General features: G+C 33.5%; 1 protein-coding gene across 2 annotated transcripts in view; it reads right to left on the bottom strand.

The window, feature by feature from the left end:
- The window catches only part of LOC138694437 (Golgi-associated PDZ and coiled-coil motif-containing protein-like), a 412856-nt gene that overhangs the window by 91603 nt on the left and 296670 nt on the right, over positions 1–24583 (bottom strand). Inside the window, exon 9 of one of the 2 annotated variants that reach the window (XM_069818143.1) lies at positions 8043–21079. The exons of the other annotated variant lie outside the window; for it this stretch is intronic. Coding sequence (XP_069674244.1) covers positions 21070–21079 — 10 coding nt within the window. The 3' untranslated portion in view covers positions 8043–21069. Of the gene's footprint in view, positions 1–8042; positions 21080–24583 lie in introns of those variants that run through there. 2 annotated transcript variants of the gene reach the window in all.

Genomic DNA, 24583 nt, shown 5'->3' with positions numbered 1-24583 from the left:
CTACGGGCCAAAAGCCTGGTTCATACCATGAACAAAATATATTATTTTCTCTTTTCTGTTTAAATATTACATATCTATGCTGAAGAAACATTAAAATATAGGGAGGGTTACTATTTGAAATACGTAAACAAATATACACGCGTAAAATGCTGTAGTTCCCCCCCCCCCCCAGACATATGCAGAAGAACCGGGCGCATTCTACCATGGTATGAAAGCACCTAATGCTTTAAGAAAAACCAAGTCCTCGAGCGTATGTGTCTAGAGTATGGGATCAGGGGTTCGAATCCCGAAACGACCAATTATGTTTTATATTTTTAAACATGTAAAAATATACACCCTTTTCATATGGCTTCATATTAATTTGAGTTTCTAAATGTTATGGTCTATTAATATTATTTACAGCATTTAATCTGGAGAAAATAAATCGAGATGTGATGTTGACGCTGTGTCTGTACAATTTGCATGCACAGAGACTAGATTTCCATGAAAGCCGATACATATTTTATAGCTATCAATGCGTAGCATAACATATATACAACTCTCAATCATTTCTTAATTAACTGTATTGCCTATATATTGGATTGATGCAAAAATTCGTAGCGTTTTTTTCGCTGTGACAAAAGTTTTTATTTCAGATGAATAAAGACACAAATTAATCAGTAATATATTCTCCTACATTATCTATGAATCCCTGCCAACGCTGGGGTAGTTTTTTGATTCCATGTCTGAAGAAATCTGCTAGTTTGGAGTCAAAAAATTCTTCAAGTCAAGTTTGTACACCATTTTCGTTATCAAAGGAGTTCCCTTAAAGATTGTTGGACAGAGAACGAAAAAGTTGGAAATCTCAGGGCGCAAGATAAGGACAATATGGAATCAATTCCCAACCAAGCTCCTCGATAGCTGGTTTCGTCATGTTAGCGGAGTGCGGGAGTGCATTATTGTGTTGCTGCACCACTTGATGTCTTCCCGGTTATTTTTCTTCAATTGTGGCCGCAAGGCGTCTAAATTCTTGGTAATAAATGTCGGAAGCTAATGTTACATTCCTGGAAAACAAATCGTAGGCCTAGTACTCGATGCCTTCTTTATCCAACCACATAGCATCATCATCTGTGTATGGGTACTGATTTTTGTACGCGGTGTTGTGTGTTGAAATAACAGAACCATTTTCTTGCATGCTTTCGTCGATGGCATTCTTCCCGTACACAGCACAAATGTTTCGAGCCGCTTCCGCTGCCTTTGCTCTTCTAAGTAAGTAAATCCATGGCGCTACAACCCATGAAGAGCCAAGACCGACCAACAGGCTGCTCGCCTCACGTCCATATGCCGGAGCAGAGGTGGACGATCATCCAACCAGTATGAAGGTATCGTGTGGTTAGCACGATGATCTCCCCAGCCGTTATAGCTGGTTTGCGAAACCGGATTTTCGCTACCTATCGTAGCTCCCCAAGTGCATCGTGATGCTGGGTGAGCACAGGTCCCATACACTGACCGAAATTTCATGAGGACTCGAACCAGCGCGCATTCCATAACGCGAGTTCTAGACAGGATGCCTTAAACCGCGACGCCACGGCGCGGGACTGCATTTGCTCTTCTATTAAACTCAAAACAGAAGAATATGTCGGATGTTTTTTTTTTTTTTTTCATTTGACACTCAGCCTCCTTTATCCCATAAATAGCACAAACTTTCTTCAAATCTGCTAAATTCAAGGCGTATTTACAAGCACACCACTCCAAATAACAAATGACAAACCATAAACAATTTTTAACAACGCAGTGTTGTATTGACGAACAAAAACGCTACGAACGTACCCATAAACCTAATTACTTCATAAAGGTATGGCTATGCATTGACTGTGATCAGCATAAAATTAGCAAATAGATTACTATTCACTGGAAGCCTGATATACAGTTTCTCCTTTCTGAACATCACCACACGAGTCCTCTACTCAATATACATAATTGCAATATAATACTCAGTAAATGACCTGAGGATTTGGACCGTGATTACGATGTAAAACCGAGGATGGAAGTCACGCTTATGACGATATAAATCCATCGCGCGGCGTTGCGGTATAATAACCGTGTATTTATAGTCGCAATGTTTTTGTGCTTAACGACGGATATATTAACCCAGTTCCATGCAATGCAGAGTGTGGAGGTCACGGAGACGTCCGCGGGCGGTGCCAAGCACGAAACAAGCTACCAACTCCATTCAAATCTTCGCCGTAATTATAGACATACAGTACGCAATGTCAGAATCGTACTTGTGCATTTTTAACGTTCCTTATTAACTACACAGGCTTTTTAAAGGCGATGGGCTAATGCTACTTTGATAACGGAATCATATTAGAATGAAAACGCAAGGAAATAAAGGTAAAAGGTCCATAATATAATGTTCAGCTACGATTTATAACTTCCCTACTCAATTATGATCATGACGTCAGATAGTACAGAAAAAAGTGAAGAATGTGGATTACCGGCGAAATGTGGAATGCGATGCATTTTTACAGGCACTATTTATGTGGGATTGTACAGATTTTGATAGAGTTTTATGCAATTTCGAAAACATTTCACCGCGTGGAAAGTGGCCATGGATCTAGGAAGAGGAAAGCTGCAACTTTTGCATTGACAGGCAAGGGAGATAACACTTAAAGTGTATTAATTTATACTTTGTAAGTGTGTACAAGCAGAAGACGAGAGATGCGACGTTGCCGCACCTAAGGAAAAGACAGCAATAGTGGCGGAGTGTGATTTGAAGGCCTGTGATTTTGTCGTTGGTTTCGACTTTGACTATAGTTCCAAAATCACAGCTCGAGAAACCGCCATCTCTAACCGATATGTGGCTCATAGTGATGGCGACTGATGTGCGTATATGTGACAGGTCCAGACAGGGGCGTAATGAATGTGATACGGGCCCGCCTGCAAAAATAAAATTTCGGACCTCCTAAAATAAAATGTATCGGTGCACCCAAATGTATAACCTATCAATAACTAACAATAACATAATAGTACATTATGCAACGAGCCTATAATGGTAGTAATTAAGACGCGAGTATGTTTGTTTATGAAACTCGCTTGCGCTCGTTTCATAATTTTCATACGAGGTGCATTAAAGGGCTACTACCAGGTGTATAATTACTACATTTTGGCATGGTCGAGCATAAATATAATTACAGCAGATAGAAGTTAAACTTTAATGCAATATATTTCCACGTTATAAGAACAAAGGGATTAATCGTTTATTATTGTACGATTATTAAAATAATAACAATTATTAATAAATTAAAAAAACATATAATATACTATAGTGATCGAAATTAAGTAGACGGGTAGGTCTATCAATAAGCATACTTCTATCTTCTGCTGTTTGTTATACTTATAAACTTGCACTCACATTGAACGCTAGTGAAACTGGACTAGACTCTATGCGGCGTGCTTTCTGTGATGCGAAGGTATTGATGATTTCACTGACATCAATGGATCACATTCGATATTGAGGAGGCTGAGTTCACTAAGTCTGTCTTGGGTCATAGAATTCCGTAGATAGTCCTTTATAAGTTTTAGCTTCGAAAATGATCGTTCGGCCGAAGAAACAGTAACCGGAATAGTAGAAATAGGTAAAATGCCGTGCATAAGTCTGGAACGCTAGTAGCTACGATTGAATTTTCTGTTACTAATAGATTTGTTAATTCAGCTACAGAGGTTAATGAGGCTATTTCTTTTTTCAGAGCGTTTCTGAAACCTATTACCTGGTCTGGGGATTCACTGGAGAACTTTTCCTCACATTCATTTTGAAGAACCACTGCTGCATTGTGATTCTTTTCGTCGGAAGCAGAATTTAGAAATTTTGGGGAAATAATTTCGAAGAAATGGTTAACATTATGCATACCCTCACATCTGTTTTTAATTGGGCTACAATGATGTACAAACAGCCATTAAAAACAGTGGTTCTGAAATATATCTTTGGATCTACTAGCCGCTCGTCCTGACAAAACTCATCAATTTTTTTTTCGAATTCTTTTATTTTTAAATTGTGGTGGAATGCCCCAGCTCTTTGCCAAAGATGTAGCTGATGACATTGCTTTTTCAAAATTATTTCGGTAACAAGATAAATTATCGCCTACATTCTGAATAAGTGAACACACTTTATCAAGCTCTACATTTTCCGATTGCATAATTTGTGATGCTAGATTAGTACATTTTAGAATCTTTGATTGCAACACTATTTGAAAAATGAATTGAAATTTCTCTAATTGGTTTTTCAAAGCAACAGCTTGTTCTCTTTCTTCCTTTTTTTTTTTTTTTTTTTTTTTTTTTTTTTTTTTTTTTTTTTTTAAATATCAATATTAATTTTGGCAGAGCCTTAAGTACATCGACATAAGCATAACTCAGAGCTTTGACAGACTGGTATCTCGAAGACCAACGTGTTCGGCAAAGTTTTTTTTAAAGGTATAAAAAGATACCAAATGTTCCCATCTTTCAATACTATGACTGAAGAAAAGACACAACATTTTTACTGTGTCATAAAAGGATCTAACTTCTTGAATTCCACTTGCAGCATCGTTAAGTACTAGATTTAAATTATGCGCTGCACAATGTACATATTTTGCAGTTCTTTGTTCAATTCTCGTTCTGACATCTTTGTATACGCCTGGCATAGGCACAACCGTAATACCCCTGACCACGGAATTTAGTTAATAAGAGTCTCTTTTCGTCTATTGCACTGAGTATTTCCTTGTCTATTCCTAATGCGCTTTGATATTTTATTTCGCGAAAACCTAAGAAGCTGTCATTTATCTTCACGTCACAAGGCTTTCCAGTTACATCATGTGAAACTGTAACATATCTAAATACCTGACTTAATTATTCTTTTTTTGTTTGTCCTGTGTTGTATCTGTAATTATTGAAAAGATGGGGCAGCTTTAATGTCATTAATAATTTCTTTTTCAACTGCACGGGATAAAACATTTATTAACTCATTTTGAATAGAAGGGTTTAGGTACTTTTGTGTATATTTTGGTTTATGAGATCGCGTAATACAGGATCGTACTTTGCAAGAAGATCGATGACTGCTAAAAAGTTTCCACTGTTTGATTTTCCAATTTGTTCCCTATGTCCCCGAAAAGCTAGATTATTGGATGCCAGAGTTAACGTCACATTCACGATACGCTCAAGGACCTGTTTCCATATGTTTTCACTTTTCTTTAGTTCTGAATCCATACCCGCGTCAATTGTGTTTTTCTTACGCCACGAATTGAAAACGACGCATGTGTTCAAATGTGCATAACGTTTCGTGTCGCACTATACTTTTGGTTAACCACTCCAATCTCGGACCCCTTCCATCAAAGCTGAAGACGACGTCTGCTGTGTAAAGAGCCAACACGGTTTACAATAAACAGAGTCATTTTTAATTGAATAACACAACCATTCTCTCCTAATTCTTTGCCTGTCAATGTGAATTCATCGTAATATTTCGTGGAAAAGGATCTATTATCGTGCTCAGGACCTTTAGGAAAAGGACCCGCTGGCTCTGGCTGAAAAAGATTTTGTCTAACGAAGAACTTTTTAGTTTCATTATCTACTTCTAACTCATAATCTGCACGATTATTTGAATACTCTGCAACTGTGATATTGGTAAGCTTAATTACATTTAAGGTAATTTTGTTACAATCTTCTTTTTCGCTAACGCTTTCACAATTGCTGTCTCTACTAACATCTATTTCTATATCACTTTTCACTTCAGACGCGCACCTACTTGTGGCACTGCAAACATTTGTAACTGTTGAGCTAGCACTACTACTAGGACCAGGAAGAGAAAAGAAATACTTATTCACTAATTTGTTTATTTCTTTTTCTAACTCTCGCTTCTTCTTTCTTTTCTGTGCATCACTTAGATCTCAGTGCTTAATTTTAAATGGTTTCATTTTTCAGTAACTCTATACTATACTGTCTATACTCTCTAATAATAATTTACTCGATTAAAACACAGAAAAATATACGAATAAAATTACATTAAAAACTGTTCAAATAAAGTTGGAAAAATATCACACCGACCACACAACTGACATTATTAACTTCTCGCAAAGAGAGCTCGTTCGAAACTGAGTGAAGTGACTGGTCGTTACTACACAAACATCTTATTGGATAATTGTTGACATTATAAATTTGAACAAAAACCCATTGCATTGTTGTCGAATAAATTATAACAAAAGTTAAACGTTCAGAAAAAAATGTGCATAAAACCATCTCAGGTACACTACTCATCAAGAAAATACAATCTAATAATTAAAATATGATATTTTGGTATCAATTTTCATTGTTGTCATTATGATAAAATAGCTTTGCGCTGCTCTTTTGTGAGGACTGAGAGCGATGCCGCATATTATCGCCGCGGCCTCGGAAATCGATTAATTTCATTTGGAATAGCCTAAATCGCCATTATGCGTAGATTCCATAGAAGGGGTTTGCGAAAGAGGAGATGAAATAGATATAAGGCAGTAAAAGATGAAAAGAGAAAAAAGAAGTACCAGACGGATGAAAAAGGAAGTCTGGTGATCGATAATAGAAGCTGAAGTGATGGGAAAGAGAAGTAAATGATGATGGAAGAGGAATCGATGTTAAAGGGGAAGAATAGATGTTAAAGATGTGGAAAGCGAGATGAAGGAAGAGTATTACATAGCAAAAGAGGAGGAAGAAGTAAGAGATGAAGGGTGAATAGGCGAACAAGAATGAGAAGCTGGGATAAAAAAACAAGGATGAGAAGAGGAACAGCAGGAGAAGAGGAAAACGGGCAGGAGAAATTAAGAATGGAGGAAGAAGACATGATAAAGAAAATGGGAAATGTATGTATGTATATATGTATGTATGTATGTATGTATGTATGTATGTATGTATGTATGTATTGCGAGTAATTTTACGGCTATCGCCGTCTCCTGCTTCTCAACTTCCAGGTACTCTGGTTTTGCCAATCGCCCATTTGTAGAACCCCTGCAGACCATATGGGAGATAAGAATGGAAAATATTACGAGCAGCAGAAGGAAATGAAAATGAGATGAGACAGAATGTATAGGTGTAAGAATTGGACGAACAAGGGGAGAAGCAACAGGAGAATAACCGAAATAAAAGAGGGGCTGGAACATCAAGATCTCTACTTGCAAACCAATGGATTAACCAGCCTTAACGATCTTGTACCTCATCTGATAAACTTTCGAAACATCTTGTAATTCTGATAGACCTTCAGTGATAGTAAAGAACAAGAGAGTTCTTCTTCTTCTTCTTCTTCTTCTTCTTCAAAAGCAGCCATCACTTCATTCTTTGCAATAAAACCAGTACGTTCAGAAGTTATGTATCCAGCAGAAAAAAAAAAAATATATATATATATATATAAAGAAAATAAATAAATGAAATAATATTAATTTCTTTGCATTTGGATTTCGTACAAAGCCAAATAATAAACCTGTACAACAAAGTTTGATGTGAGGTTGATATTTTATCTTGTGAGTCAATTATACAACAGTTCTTTATTTCACAATACTGCAACAAGCTTATAAGCTTACATGCAATTGTTTTTTGGCATTATGAAAATAAAGAGTGAATCACCTAATTATTAATAATTTGCAATTATAAATAGGTTGGACAAATTGCAATTGTGCAACTTATATTGTATTCATTCCCTGAAATAATGTATACATATTTATCCATATAATTTCTTTCTTTTCAGTCTTTACAGCTCCGAATTATATGCAATACCACTAATCAAAAACAAAACTTTTGTGCTGTTTTTTTTCTAGTAGCACAAAACAAACCTGTTTACATTTATTAGATAATTCTAATACACTATTTATACAAAATATCTTGCACCTAGATGCATAATCATGCCTTATGTTTGGATAAAACAAATTCACTTTTGAATTCATGACTAGTTACGATGAATTGCATTTCTCAATGTTACGTACACTAGTGAAACTTGACAGATCAGTGCCCGACTTCGCAGTAACATGGGTGCAAGCATCGCATTGCATTTTTTTGTGTAAAGGTATCTATGTGTTCACATATGACCCTATATAAGTGGCAAGAACACTCGAATCATATCGCTTGCAATTCTCTGTATCAGAAAATTAAAATCACAAACACATCACAGGAACAAAATACAAAACATGTTTTATATTTATAATTTCTGCATCTTCGGACAAGTCAATTGCTCAAGAAAGATACTTTGTATAATCTTCAAACAAATAGTGTAGGAGGTATGAAAGTAAAGAATTTAAATATCTGTTCATTTGGAATTGTGGGTAATCATACATTTCTTCCAAAAAAGGTTGAAAATTTCCAAGAGAGAACAAGTACTGTTAATTTATTTTCAAATGGAAGGTAGCTTTAGCAGTGCATTCAGTAAAATTAACTGTGCCTGCACAAAAGTATTTAAGTTGAAAATACTTGACTAAAATTCATAAATTACTTTCAAGCAGTTTTCTACTCTGCAGTGTACATTCGAAATAATGAAAATGTTCCTAATGTTTCAATTTAAACAAAATATGGTATTCAAAATATTAAAATACGAGATCAATGTTCAATTGAATCCTCAATGAGAATGTACTGTTAAATTTCTGCTTCACAGAATTAAACTGCATGAAGACATAATGCCTCTTGGAAAAGAATTTGTCCCAAAATACAGTAAGTAAGGTAATAAACAATGTAACCCCACTTTTACGTCCCCCACAATTTACATTTCCCGCCATTTATTTAATTATTTTTGGTCCCTTCAATTGTCATTTGTTCATAACGTTATGGAACATCACGCATTTACGTTGGTGTAATTTAAAGTTTTTCTCTATTTACATTGTTGTATAACAGCTAAGACATTTTTTGCACAGCAAACAAATGCCCTCAGTGCAAAAATGGGACACAGAAAAGGAGGATTATTGTTGATAACAATACTCTGCCCATCCACAGATCTTGTATCTAATATGTAATTGATATTTTTTCAAATAACTGCACAAGTAGACTACAAGTCCTTGCATTTGGGCTCTATGCATGCCTTCAAGGCTATGTATCGAAAGTGTCTAGTGCTCTAAACTTCATATTGTATGACAGAGGCGCAAAAGACATTAAGATCTCTATCATTAGGTGTATGAAGGCTTGTATAGAAATCAAACATTACCAACTGCTTCCAGAAAGCTGAATTTCTTTCAGAACTGACTGAGGAAGTAGTTGTGGAAGAAGAAGAAAATGAAAAATTCGAAAAAACACCTTTTTTGCTGTAGATATTGATAATACCACGTCAGAGAAATTCTATGAAGAAGAAAAGCAATTAGAGTTTAAGAGTTTTTAGGTTACTACAATTTTGCACCATTGAACTATTTTTCTCAATTTACACCACTTTATCCCCCGGTCCTTTGAAAAGTGTAAAAGAGGGGTTCCACTTTATATCATAAAACAATCAAGAATTACAATGGAACTATTTCAACGGAATAAGGACCAGAAGTTCTACATTCTCTGCAATGTGACAAATCAATGTTTAATTTTATTAGAGTGGAATTGTCATCTTAACTGGACTAGTAGTTATACTCGACTACTATTAGACTGTTGCATAATTTAATCTAATCTAATCTACAATTAAATGGGTCACCCCAACAACATTGTAACAGCCATAAGGTTCAGAATGTCAATTTTTTAAAGAATCATTCACACTCTAGAAGATTTAAATGAGTATATAATTAAATCGACGTAGAATGTTATGACAACGAGTTTTATTAGTTTCCACCTACATTTTCTACTTTGTAGCGGAAATGGCTCTGCTAACTATTGCCTGATAGTATCTAAAAGTAGCAGCGATATGAAAATTGCCCCATGATGCCCATGTAACCATCTTCTCCTGTTATTGGGAATAATCAATTTCGTCTTACAGGTGTCCCCATCTCATATTATATGAAATTAACACCCCAAGACCAGCACAGATGTCATTCAGATTTCAGAAATTACTAATGTCTGAGATAGCATTAGCAAAAAATGCAAAATAGCTCAAATTAATATGAAGTTTAGTATTTAATATTTTTGTTTTTCACGTGTTCCAGTTCTTTAATTTGATTTAATACTAGTACTTTAGAATTTGCAATAAAACACGAAAATATCTCAAAATGAAAAATAGTAAAAAAAAAAAAGGGCCAATTTTGATGAATTTTTGGTTTCTTGATGTAAAAGAATTTGCATTGAATTCCTGGGCTGACTGTACTTCAAAATTCACGTTGAATGTGTTCTAATGTTGATGGCTCTGAAATTAAAGTCCTTTTCTTTTGATTTTTAGCCTCTCCAGCCCAGAAGTGTGTATCGGCCCCAACAAATAGTAATGATGCTGAAAGATTAGTCAGTGAGTATAATTTTGAATGTGACACACAGTTGGTCTTCAATGAAAGAAGATACGAGTACAATTGAAGCATATGGAATGCTATGATTCAATGAGGAAATGTGGTAAGTGCAGTGGTGATATTCAAAAAGTTTAACAACCAGTTCTCTCATGTGTACCTATGTTAAACATATGTGGTATATGTCCATGGTAATTGCCAATATTACCTAGAAATAATTTAACAACCGGTTCGTGTGAACCGGCCGAATATCACCACTGGTTAAGTGTAATAAGATCATGAGAGTAAGTAATTGAGTAAGTGTTAAAGTTTATATTTTATTAACATTTATTTATTCCATAACCATTATCCTTGTTTTCCTATTATCTATCAATTTGCTAAAAATCGCTAACTCTGAAAATCATATAATGCTACTAAATGATAAAAATATAACAATTTAATCAGATTATATCAACAAACTGTACTGGTCATGTAGGAGAAAATATCTGACAATTAGCTACATCAAACATAAAACTGCGTGAAAAATAATAATGACAATAAATATGCAACACTTCCTTATGTATTTGTGTCATAAAAATGGATAATTAATTTCTTTCGAATGTCATACCTTATCCAAGCTCTAAGATTACGAAATGTTTTCATTTCAAAGTTTTCGAGTAATTTGAATATATCAACAGAAGAATTTTAAAATATTGTTTGCGTGCAAAACTACGTATATCTTAAAGAGGGTAATTCAATTGTCAAAAAATTTGAATTTCTATAGTATAATGTAGTAAAATTGGAATGAAACCGTGTTTATTTTCGTTAAAAATGAAGCAAACATTTTTGTATCTCTAGGATGTAGTAAGTACTACGCACGTAGCAAAATTATATAACAATCATATTTCAATTTCGTGCTCCGGTCCTTATTCCGTTTAACATTTATTATATTGATTTAAATCAACCTCCTTTTCACTGAAATCGTTCCAGATTAAAGAATATGGTACATTTCTATATCCGAATAACTGTGAATTATATTATATTATACAAGAGACTAATAATAATTATGAAAATAACTTTTACATACTTAAGATGAATTTTACATGCTTGGTATTTAAAAAGATGGCAATCTCCTATTAATTATTATTACTATTAGATAAAATTCGAGACAAAATTTACAAAAAAATTTAAAGTTTTTAAAGACCAATATAAGTTCAATTGTCATACCATGGCAGATTAAAAACACGAGAAAGCCATCTTTGGCTATCTTTGTTATTATAATGTATGTGTAGAATAATAAGTTCACAACCCAACACCATCAAACTTTCAAGAATTCATTTATCAGATTACCAGTATATAAAATTCTTAAACCCCATTAAAATGAACATGTATCAATTTAAGGAAACACATTCTTAACATTTGTCGACAGTTTCATGCTTTAATAGTTATAATGATAAAAGTTACGTGATTCTTAAAAGTATCTAGTAAAAATATAACCTCCATATGAGGATAAAATGTTATTTTTGATAGGATATTAGAAATTAGAATATAATATCTTGCATAAATTATCATAATTCTAACATCACAAACAGTATTTTGTGAACGACTTTGATATACTAACAATCTTACGTTCTCTTTTAAGAGAACAAAATATTGTAAAAGGATAGATACCTAAACGAAAAGCAATAATTTTTCTGGCTATTATCAATAGAATACAGACGTAGAGCATTAACTACACATTAATATACGATATGAATGATATACGACATATTTAGGATGCAAATGGAAAAAAAGTTACAGAAACCATGTTATTATTAAAAATTGTAAAAAATATTAACATACTTATAAATCGAGATTATTATTTTTAGTATGTTCACTGCCATTCATAGTTATAAAAATCATGCTTTAGAATATACAAAAAAACTGCAAGTCATCTCGTAAAATACAGAGACTGGGGATGACCAAGATGTACTTACTGATTCCCTTATTGCACAAGAGTGAAACCAACGTCTAAATCACTAGAAAGGAACCTGGTATATTGGGAAAAGTTACAGTTTCTTCATTTTGAATAATTCTGATAAATCCAAAGTCAGAATGTGACTATACTTATACAGACTTAAGTTTTTTTTTTTTTTTAACTTCAAAATTCTCTTTCAAGTCATTCTGAAAAATGGATGATTTCATAGATTAATTTTACCAAATTAATAATAATAATAATAATAATAATAATAATAATAATAATAATAATAATAATAATAATAATAATAATAATAATAATAATTCTCGGAGGGGTCAGAAATTTTCAAGTAAAATTTCTACTTTGGGATTAGGAGAGATGGCGGTGCACAACTTCTAATCACTAAATTGTGTATCAATATGCCTGGATTAGATCCCAAATCTCTATACAGTGCATATGAAGAGAAGGCATATGTTACTGTTGATAGTGATTCATCTGTCGGATGGAGATGTTATGCCTGGTGCTATTGAACAGGATTAGGCAATGTACTGGCACTGGATTTCCCCTTCTCCCTTCATCTCACCCATTCCCTACACTACACTTAGACATACACTCACACTAGTACACGACAAAAAACTCTTCACAGATACACATCATGTACAGCGTGGCTGCCGAAGTGGTATACAAATTGAAAATGGGTCACAGTCCTGTCATCTATGCGGAACCTGAATTACGCAAGTGAAGTCAGTAGGCATTAGATACACACACATATTATTATTATTATTATTATTATAAAATATTATATTATTATTATTATCACCATTATTTTGTAGAAAGTAAAAATTACAAGAAAATCATTAAGACAAAAAAAATTCCTTAGTACACATACCACCACATGATATGCAATTCAATGCTTTAACTGAAATACATTACTATTACGTAGCTTATTCAATGCAGCTTTCAAATGTATAGCCTACAGAAAAATATATCTTCGAAATACAAATCAGACATCAGTAGCTACTTTGGCTTATGTAATACTGCACTAAAATGTCAATTCTTAATGAGTAAAGGAGACTTCTGTATTCTGTTTGTAATACAAAAAAAAGCAAAAACTAATAAATACTGAAGAAAGAAATCAGAACTTTGACTTCTGGCATGAAAACATACAATTGGATCTCCTTGGAGGATATTCTTCTATTTACATACTTTTTTTATAAGATGCAAGTTGTAGTGTTTCGATTTTCTTGTTGAATGCACCCATTTTATCATTCACAGAATGAACTGAACTACCTAACACAAACAGACCTGGCACTGAACATGTCAACAACTTTCAAAAACATTCGTACCAGTTTTATAATAGGTATAGTTTGATTTCAAATAATTCAATTCTCTTCACTATTGCACAAGAATCAGATAAATAAGACTCATCTGAAGAACTAATACAATCTCACTATAATTATGTAATAATAGTACCGTAATCATAACTTGTTTTGAATCCAATATGAAAATTAAATTCGTGGAAATATGAAGCCACATATTATGTATTGTCTAATTGTACATCTTCAAGCAAGAATAAGATGGCTGTTTTATTTAGATTTCATTAAATTTATACAATAAAGGAAGCAGGTGTCACCATATAGAAGAGTTAACATTAGATTTCTTGATAAATATTGCTCGTAGTTACATATTTTTGGAGAGGACAAAAATATAACTACCAGTTCTTTTAATTTAAAATTATTTTCTTTTTAACTAGTTTTCTGTCTCTCCAATTGAATAATTCTTTATGAGGTAATTATATTTGTAGATGTTGCATAAATTGCTGGTTTTGAAAGGTTGTTTCTCAAAGCAATGCTTTTATAAAGCCTGGTTCAGACAGAACAGCTTACTTGATGTTTTACTTGCACATGCTTTTAGTTGCAAGCAAGAAGGAGCGTGTGGACCGTAAAACTGAGCATTTTTAGAACTGAACGAAGACTGAACATTGAGTTGGAGGCATTCAGTTTTAAAAATCGCTCAGTTTTATGGTTCACACGCTCCTTCTTATTTGAAATTAAAAGCATGTGTAAGTAAAACGTCAAGTAAGCTGTTGCAGCTGGACCGGGCTTAACAATCATTTTTATATTAAGTCATCATAATGAAATTGATAGGGGGTGGGGGGAAATTAAGGTAGCAAGAATCAATTATATGTTCATGGAATTGCATTACTACTACATAGTACAAAGAGTAAGTAAATAAAATAAATTAACGTATATGAGCTTGTATTGTCATCATATTTTAAGTGGGTCAAGACAAAACTGTGATGTTGCAAAGCATTATGTAAAAACCATTACAATTAGCTATAAGTGCTGTCATGGTGGTCTAGTAGCTTGAGTGCTGGACTTATAATTCTGTGGAACTGGGTTCGATTCCTGGCATATCCCCGAATTATAATTTCTGTTGGGCAAGCCCGTGGTCCAGGTAACACAGAGGTTTTCTCTGGGGAGCTTTGATTCCCTTGTGGCACCCCAACAAATATCCATCATCATTTCATCTCAAGTGAATGTAGCATAGACCAGTCTTTTATGGTGCACCCCTGCCAACGACTCTGTCGGTAAATTAGTCTACATAACTGGCTTCATATGGATGAATAATGAACAGTCAAGTGCCCACCATTAGTTAAAAAAAAATATGTTAGCTATAACTTCACAAAATTTTATAACTGATCTCGAGTTCAGAGGAAAGAAATATTCTCATTACAACAGATTAAAAAAAATGAGTGTATATAATTATTATTTCAAAATAAACTTAAAAAAATTAAATTTTCAGATATCTAAATAAATTCCATATTACTTTGTCTTGAAGTCTGTAATGTTTCATTCATGTACATTCAATAGAATTGAGCGTTCAGTTTAATACTGCTAATGCACAACACTCGTAACTATATGTAAAGGAGGGATGGGAGCAGATATCACAAATATTCTAATACTGGACAAAATATAATTGTCATACTGGATTCAAAGTTCAGAGTGCAAATTGTAAGAAGGAAAAATAAAATCTTCAGAAAAATCCCATAAAAATGAGCAAGAAAATTACTGTATATCAAAACACACAGTTGGAAAATAAATTGGGGTATATTATCTCTAGTTCATCTAAATTAGACATAAAATTTCAGTTACAAATTGATGCAAAGCAGACATCTTACAATTGCAATGTCAGTACTGCAATTCAAGTCATTTCTCTGATTAATTGTTTCAAATTTTAACTCTCAACTATGAATATTTGAGTAAATGAAAAGTTTTGATGTAATGCACAGATTTAGATATTTCTCATAAAAGTAAAATCATAAAATTAAAGTAAACTAATGGGTTAATGGATAATAATAATAGGACATCACCTTATTATTATTAAAAAGTTTTCAATGCACAATTTCCAATGCTATAAACAAGTCTGAAAAAAGATTCTGATTATTCAATTGGAACAGTTTGCTTCCATTAGAACTATAAAACTGATATATATATATGCAACCATATTGGTAAAAATATAGGTAATGAGAAGAACAAATGCATTTTTTGTACTGTCTGAAATATGCAGGAGGAAAGGCAAATAAACAAATAAAATAAGAGGACGATAATATTCACTTCATATAGTTTTACAGTTATATACAATTTTGAAAAAAAAAAAGTTGATATGTTAGCATAATTATACAATATACAAAGACAGAATCACAAGCCTTGAATGTATATGCCACAAAGCATGCAGAATGCGGGAGCCAGATTCGCATTTGTGCAACTTGAAGATGGATCGCAGTCCTGCCATCTATCCACAGTATGCGGAACCCAAATCACACCAGTCAAGTGAGTAGGCATTAGACACAGACAGACACAGACTTCCTCGCATCCAAAACAAGGAAATGAGTATTAAAGCATCATTCTCTGACTGCTTCTCACTTCCCGTAGCAATATACTTTGAAAAAGGCTGAGTGCAGACTCCTAGATATGTTAAAGGGGAAGATGTTTGTATAGCCATGCTACCAAGAGAGACAATTTGACTCCAGAGGATTATAATTTTTTTTTAATTTCTGTTTAGGCTCAATAACTACGTAGACTCACGGGACTGATGTACACTGCCTCCCAAGACACATTATAAGTACAAGCAATGTCATATATTTGCTGACAGGTAATTAATATGTGCGCATGGTGGTATGAACAGTAGCTTATGTGAAATGTATGGTACCGGTAGATGTAGTTGTTAATTTCACCGTGTAAGCATTTGAATAACGTGCAGATATACATTTTATCAAAAGAGGGGCAAAATGTTAGTGTAGCACTGGAATTCACATATCCTGAGATCAATTCTGTGTGTGGGAGCAGGAATTTCATGATTGTTTCCGGTAATGGTATCATTGCTAACAGAGAATTACTTTGCAGGTGAATGTGCATAAAACGTTACAACTATGTCATCACGAAATTACTGATTCACCAACACGTATCAAAGACAATTTTATAAATAAACATGGCTATTGTACTAATATTAGTCACGAAACCAACGCAAAAACATCAGGAAACTCCTTCACTATATTATCTCACAAAGAGACCAGCATCAGAGGTTTAACTTTGAAATATATTTTAATATGGGGCTCCCCAATTTTGCACCAAGGCAAATGAATTAGAAAGGGCACTTCGTAGAAAAGAACCATACTAGTGTTTGTTGTTTGATATATATTTACCTATATACAGTAAAACCTATATAAACCGGAAGTGCTTTGGACCAGAAACTATTTCCATTTTAAGGTGGTTTCCGTTTATGCAAGGTTAGCTGGTTTTTTGTACCTCAGTGCTGCTATTTCAGTACACGCATTGAAAATTTAAATTTCAAGAACCTTTAATGAAAAACATATAATTACAGTATATGACACATTACAGTACGAAAACAGCTATTCATTGAAAAGTCAAAGTCACTTCAGTGCTATAAAACTGTACAGTATTACTTTTTCCAAAAGTCTTCCAACGTTTTTAGCTTCATGACTTTTCAATTACACTTTTTGTTGATGAAAGATATAGGCAGTCCTAGTTCTGAATTATTTGCGATTAATGCACATTCCTACAATTGCAGAATAGATTGCTTCTGAATTTTACTTGCTTCTGTAAGCTTATTTTTTTCAAATGGGGTCTAAGAATTTTATATTTCTCCCCTGTTACTGTCACTAATAAATTGAAGGATAACACTCATAGCACAACTACATTAACAAACTGGAATTGTAATGGGGTAGGTCTATGACTGAAGATTATCAGTACAGTACTAGTGCCATAGAACAAGCATTGCATCACACTTAATAGCCCATTCAGAAAACCAATGTGTAGTACAATTTCTTGCCTGTCATTTCTATAGTATTTTGTTTTAATGTAATTGCATTACACTGGTAGAAAATTTCGTTTTATTCAATAATTTTTCTCTTTTAGGACTAACAATATTGTTCCACTTTTGCGTAAGGTAGGTTTCCGTTTTAAACTGTTAAAAGACCTTATAACTTCAGGGGACTAGAGAAAAATTATGTCTAAGGCAGGTTTCCAGTTTATTCAGGTTCCACTTTAGGCACGTTTTACTGTATATCTATATAACTATACATCTAAATAAAAATATAATACATATTACATTATAAATAAATGGTATGTTTTATTTAACAATGCTCGCAACTGCTGAGGTTATATCAGAATTGCCAATGTGCCGGAATTTTGTCCCGCAGGAGTTCTTTTACATGCTAGTAAATCTACTGACATGAGCCTATCGCATTTAAGCATACTTAAATGCCATCGACCTGACCCAGGATTGAACCTGCAACCTCGGGCATAGAAGGCCAGAGCTATACCAATTGAGCCAACCAGGCTAACTATTATTACATTATATCATAGTACATCCTTGTTAGAATATATAACAACTTACAAATGTGTGTTTAGTCCTTTAGCTCTAGGATTCGTTCAGCTACTGTGAAAGACTTTACCCTTCCTTCTCCCTCATTCCACAAGACTTCCCTCTCTCCTCCTAATTAGCTGAAACTGAACACAGTCCTTCACCTCTGCAGATGCAATAAAGACATTGCTGCTGATATGTTTTAAAAATTAAGCTGAGAATAGACTAGAAAAATAATTACACTGAATAATTATAATAAAATTATTCAACACATTTCAGAAAATTATAGTGCTATTATCAGTAACAAGTAAATTGTAATTATAAGAAGTTTTCCTAACATTAAGGGGCGCTTATCCAATATCCATAATCTATGTGCAATTTCAATCTCAGAACAAGAGATTCTGTTGCAATACTGACAATGATGTTTGATATCAAGCTATGCTAACTCAGTCTCATGGGACAAAAGCTGCAGTAACCCTCTAAACTATTAATATCTACAAATTGGCCATTATATAAACTACATTGCTATTTATCTAGTGACAATGAAACACAATCAGCTCTAATGTTTACTTGATAAGTCCAGCTTTTATGTTGGTAATATCCATCCAGCTTGCATTAGTGGGTACATTTATACTTAAGACTATCTATTTATAGAATCAAGACAGGTATTCAATTGTCAATTATCACTATTATTTCAGCGACACACTTCTTTGTGTGAGGTACATAAATTATTTTTATAGATGAAAAAATGTGCATGTAATGCAAAAACCAATAATACTGGATGGACTTCGACAAAAAATAAATTATATTTATGGAATCTGAAGGAATTGGAGGAAGAAAATGGCAATCTTATTTTAACTAAATGATATTCTCACTGGCAAAAAAAAAGGCGAAACATATTTTATTACTCTTTATTAAAAGATCTAAGTTAATGCTAGTGATAACCATACTTACCGAAAATACTTTTAATTAACAATTTACAATTCAATTGTTTTCTACTTGCAAACAAACAGTCATTTATATGAATACTTCAGTCTAATACATACAGTCACGACGCTTGAGGTGATTTTTTGCATTTCTCACGATACAATACTCCAAGCGGTTAGCAACTGAGAGTAGTAGGAACAATAGACTGTGCAGCTAGCAACTGAAATTCAACTATCATTAGATGCATATTCCCTGTGTGACTGTATGTACTAGATTGTGTGATTACCTTAAATTAAAAACAATTGAATTGTTACGCTTTTTTTGCCGGTGAATGTAGTGCAAGTTAAACTTCTTTTTCAATACCAAAATATATTAACTGTAATGTTCAATTGAAAATGCTGCCAATGAAATTCGTTCAAACAATAAGAGTTTTGTGGTATCACATGTTATATTTTAACCACAAATCTGGGGAAATACAGTAAACCTTCGATTATTCGTATGCAGATTATTTGGTCTGCAGATTACTTGATCTCGTTACACATTAAAGCACTGCTTCCATTCAGTTCATAATAGACTTTAATTATAATTTAATGCTCCCAAACATAAATCATTCGACGAATGCATCACTATCTTGCACTACGATAATGCATGGACAGTCAAATACTTTAACTGCGTATTATTGGATAGGAAAATTAAAACTGTATTCTTTCAATGATATAATAAAGATCTTCCAGTGCACTATTAAAACCAAAAGGGAACTTGGTTTCACAAGAAATATTTGCTGACACTACCTCCAAGGGAAGATGATAACCACAGAAGGCAGTGTCAGTGCTGGATAATTCCCTTCACATCTGGACGAGAGTAATCTAGTATCTAATTATGACCACATCAAAACAAACTTTTTGTCCCATAATGTCACTTTTGTAGCCCAGCCCTTGGGCCTTTGCATCATCACATCCTTTAAACGATTCTATCAATTTAGCCTTCTGAAGATATGACGAAGATGGTGCATGGTAGCATAAAAAAGTAGCTAGGAATGTTCAATGCTATTTACAGCATATCTAGTTCTTAGCAGCGTGAACCAAAGGGGCAGTATATTTACCTTCGAGGTACCTACTTTGCTAATTAGTATGCATCAGTAAAACCTAGGAAATGTCATTTATACCTGCCAAGTCCTAGTCTTACATGTCTTCGTCATTACCTTTGGTCAATGTTATAATGGACGGCTAAGCTGTGAAAGAATGAAAAAGCAAGACATTATAATTAAGATGAAGTAACTAAGGGAACACATACACAGGTCCTCCAAAGTAGCAGATGTTGAACGATAGGCCAGTTCCATGCCTCCATAAAAATTAATTTGCTAATTAAAGTCTCAAGAAGGAAACCCAGCCAGATACTTGGTAACAGACAAAGCAGAGTAGAGATATTTAAGAATATAGTGAATGTTGGAACACGAAATATTGAGACTCTTTCAAACCCAGGGAAATTGCATGAATTATAAGATCATATTTTCAATATTAAACTTGAAATTGTTGCATTACAGAGAATTAGATGAGGTGAGAATGGTGAACTGAATGAAAAGCACTTCTCATTATTTTAAATAGTACAAACACTAACATCAGTCAGTCTTTTATTGGCAAAAAAAAAAAATACTTATTCTGTAATAAGATTAGAGCCATTCAATGAAAGATTATGTAAACTAAAAATCAAAAGTAAATATAACAATGTAACTTTAATCAATGTTTATGCCCCCAATTCAAGACAAGAACGAAGACGAAATCAGAGGACAATTTTATGAACTTCAGATTTCAGTTGATGATATTCTGAAACTCGATATGCTTGTAGTTTCAGATGTTCTGAATGAAAGTAGGTATCTAATACTCTTGATTTAACAATCGAGTTATTTTCTCTTTTCCTTCTCAGTATTTAGATGTAAGACTGTTATTTTGTTGAAGTGTTTCACAGTGATCTGAAAGGAAATTGGTTTTCACCTGATTAAAAAAATACTGTCAACCAAAATGATCACGTTTTAATTAAAAGAATCTAATATATATGTATAAAGGAAATGGAAGAAATAAAATTTACAAAACACTGTTGAAATTAGAGTAATATATACAATCAGCATTGTACAAAAAAAAAATTAAAATAACTTTCCGAAACTCAGGACAAATGAAGAATAGAATTCAATCTAATGATCAAAATTTTAACCTGTAACAAAAGTTATTCAAAAGCAAGAGAAAACACCCACAAAACGAATGATGTGACGAAGACTGTATAAAAATTATTAAAGAAAAATGTGATGAAAGGAAGAAAGCATTATTGTTAAAGACCAGTATAAGTAGACAAAAATATACTGCTCAAAAAGATTATCGGAACAAGATTTGAAATTAATTTTTTTATTGAACAATGAAAATGTAGAATGTTGTCCTTAGTACAGCATGAACTTCAGATACTATATTTTATAACAAATTACTTTCCATGTCCATTTATAACCGAGTTGTGGTCAACAATGGTCATCTTATTCGATACTGCACAAAACAAAGTGAAAAATCTGTTTTCTTATTCTAACAATCACGAGTCCTCACGATCTCTACAAGGATTTAGTACCTCGTATGACCTCCATGAGCATGAATTACTGCTTGGAATCTACGAGACATGCTTCTCACAAGCCGCCGAATATTGACTTGGGTGTATTCATCCACTCTTTATTAAGTGCCATCGCAAACTCTTTGAGATTCTGTGAGCTTCGATGGCACCTATGGATGAATCTTTCAAGCATATCCCATACATGATTAATAAGATTTAAATCTGGACTAATCACTGGCCAATCCATTACAGGAATTTCATGCTCATTCAGAAAGTTCATGGAAATGGGAGCAACGTGGGCTCTCGTATTGTCATGCATCAACACAAATCCAGCAACCATATGTTCCATTACAGACAGAACATGTTGTCGTAATATATTCTCAACATAACCAATTGCATTTAGCTGGCCAGAAACGATGGTCAAGGCAGTTTTCGTTTCTAAGCTGATGCCGGCCCAGACAATAATTGAACCCCCACCAAACCTGTCAATTTCAAGAATGATAGGTTCATCAAGATGCTCTCCACGTCTCCAGACACGTAATTATCCATCACAGAAAGTCAGGGAAAATCTTGATTCGTCTGTGAACAGTACTTGCCTCCAATGTCGAAGTTGACAATTCACATGTTCCAGAGCGAATCTTAACTTTGCTCGCTTGTGATGAACCTCCAAACGAGGCCCCCGAGCTCTCAAATTAATTTCCCACAATCTATTCCTCACCATCTGGTCACTTACTGGTATTCCATGTACTAACCTGAGTTCGTTTTGGAGATCACAAGCAATGGATGTATGTTGATGCAGAGCTGAAAGAACTAAAAATCTGCCTTGATTTTCAGTTGTCTTTCATTTATGTTCGTACTGTCTTGACTCCCTATAACGTTTGAAAGCTCTATACATAACTGACACAGAGTGACGGAGGTCATTGGCAATCAGACGTTAAGTCCATCCCTGCTGAATGAGGGTGACAGCTCGTGCGACTTCAACTTTCCTGATATCAACCATTTTGTAGTTCCTTTGCTATAACATCTGAATTAGACCACAACAATGGCTATAGTCTCCAATATGTTCTAAAACGGCCATAGTCAAACAGAGACATCAAGCTAAATCATACTGATATTGGTTTTCACCATGGATGAATTACTATCCGGTTTTCTTGGACTGCGATGAAGATGAAAACCAAATGTTGTGTTTCCTGAACAGAAAAGATGTTAACACAAATGGTGATATCATTATAGCACAGCTATTGCCTTATACCAAGAATTTACAGCAGACAAAAAACCTCTTCCGCTAATTTTTTGAGCAGTATATATTCAGTAAACAGAAAAGAAGCAAATAAAACATGTAAACATAAGAAGAGAAAATGACTTAGCAACAAAATAATGCAAATTGAAGACAAATTTATATACAATAAAGAGGTTTTTTGAAGACATCAAAAAATTTAATCAATGACAAGTGATTATACCTATAATATGTAAAAGTCCCAAAGATAATATTTTATCACATCACAAGTTTGGATAGGTGGAAAAAATATTTCAGAAATAGTTTCAACATAAGAGAAGTAATACATATTCCAGTGCCAATAGATGGAATCACAAATAATCACTTTCATACTTTAACGTATTTTGTTACATAATATTGAAGTCAAGAATCTGACAATATTCCAACAAAATGAATTAATCAAACATGGCAGCATAACCTTAAAACAGGAAATACTATAGTTGATTCTAAATACATGGGAGAAAGAACAGCTACGAACAGACTCAGTGGATTAGGAACAATGAGTTTGATTTTTGAAAAGATGATATATTACACTGTAATAATTACAGACCGATAAATAATTAGTAAATATTGCTATTGGCCGAATAATGGCACAGAGAAAACAAAATACATAAAATACCTTAAGAAAGGCAATTCAGAAAGTTTAATTTTATTGTTAATTTAATTATACCTCTATACATATAAAACAAATTAATTCCTTTAACTACTTTTGTTCAATTGTAAATGGTAACACCTCAGTAGAGGATTAAATAGAATAGAGAATTGTTCTAGAAAATAATCAATTTCTTATTGTTTAAAAGTAAATTAATCTAAATGAAAATATGCTTCTCAATCATAAAATCAGTTGCAGCTTATGGTTACGAAATATGGATAAATAATGGGACCATTAAACAAAAACTGATGATATTTGAAAGAAAAAAATTGATAAAAATATTTGGTCCCATTAAAACAATACCTACACAGCACCAGTAGAATTAAAACAAACAATGAATCAAACAGAACAAATCAAAATAAAACACAACAAACTTCATAATTTCATAAAGCGCCAAAGTGTAAGATGTTTTTGCCTGCATTAATAGAATGCCATAGGAAATGATGGTTAAGAATATCTATAATTACAAGGACACAATGCAGATCAGAAAAGCAGATGGGATGATGAATATTAAGAATTGCGTAATGAGTATCAAGAACAGGTAGAAATGTAAGGATATTTTCCATAAGGCCGAAACTTTAAGCTAAAATCTGTAGTGCCTTCAACACTGATAGTTCTTATTAGGACGTCAAATAACAAACGTTGGTTGAGATTATGGTACAAATTTCTTACAGATTTAGAAGGGAATGATTGCTCAGGCATAACAAAAGATGCGAGGGAGTCGGAAAGAGTGAATATCGCCTTAACTATGAAAAATTCTGAAGATGTTGATGAGTTCAATATTGAAGAATTGTTGGATGTCAATATTTTTCAACCTGACTCTCGATACATGAATAATAGTGCGTGTGTCTGCAAACAATCCTTACAGCATAGAAGGGAAAGAACAATACAATAAAATAAAGACAAGAGTGACTGAATTGTGACTCATAGCATTGCCGTGTGATGATATGTTTATGATA

This window comes from Periplaneta americana, chromosome 2, assembly GCF_040183065.1.
Source record: "Periplaneta americana isolate PAMFEO1 chromosome 2, P.americana_PAMFEO1_priV1, whole genome shotgun sequence".
Classification (NCBI taxonomy): Eukaryota; Metazoa; Arthropoda; class Insecta; order Blattodea; family Blattidae; genus Periplaneta; species Periplaneta americana.
Note: the sequence above shows the minus strand (reverse complement) of the source record. Positions and strands in the feature narration are given on the sequence as shown.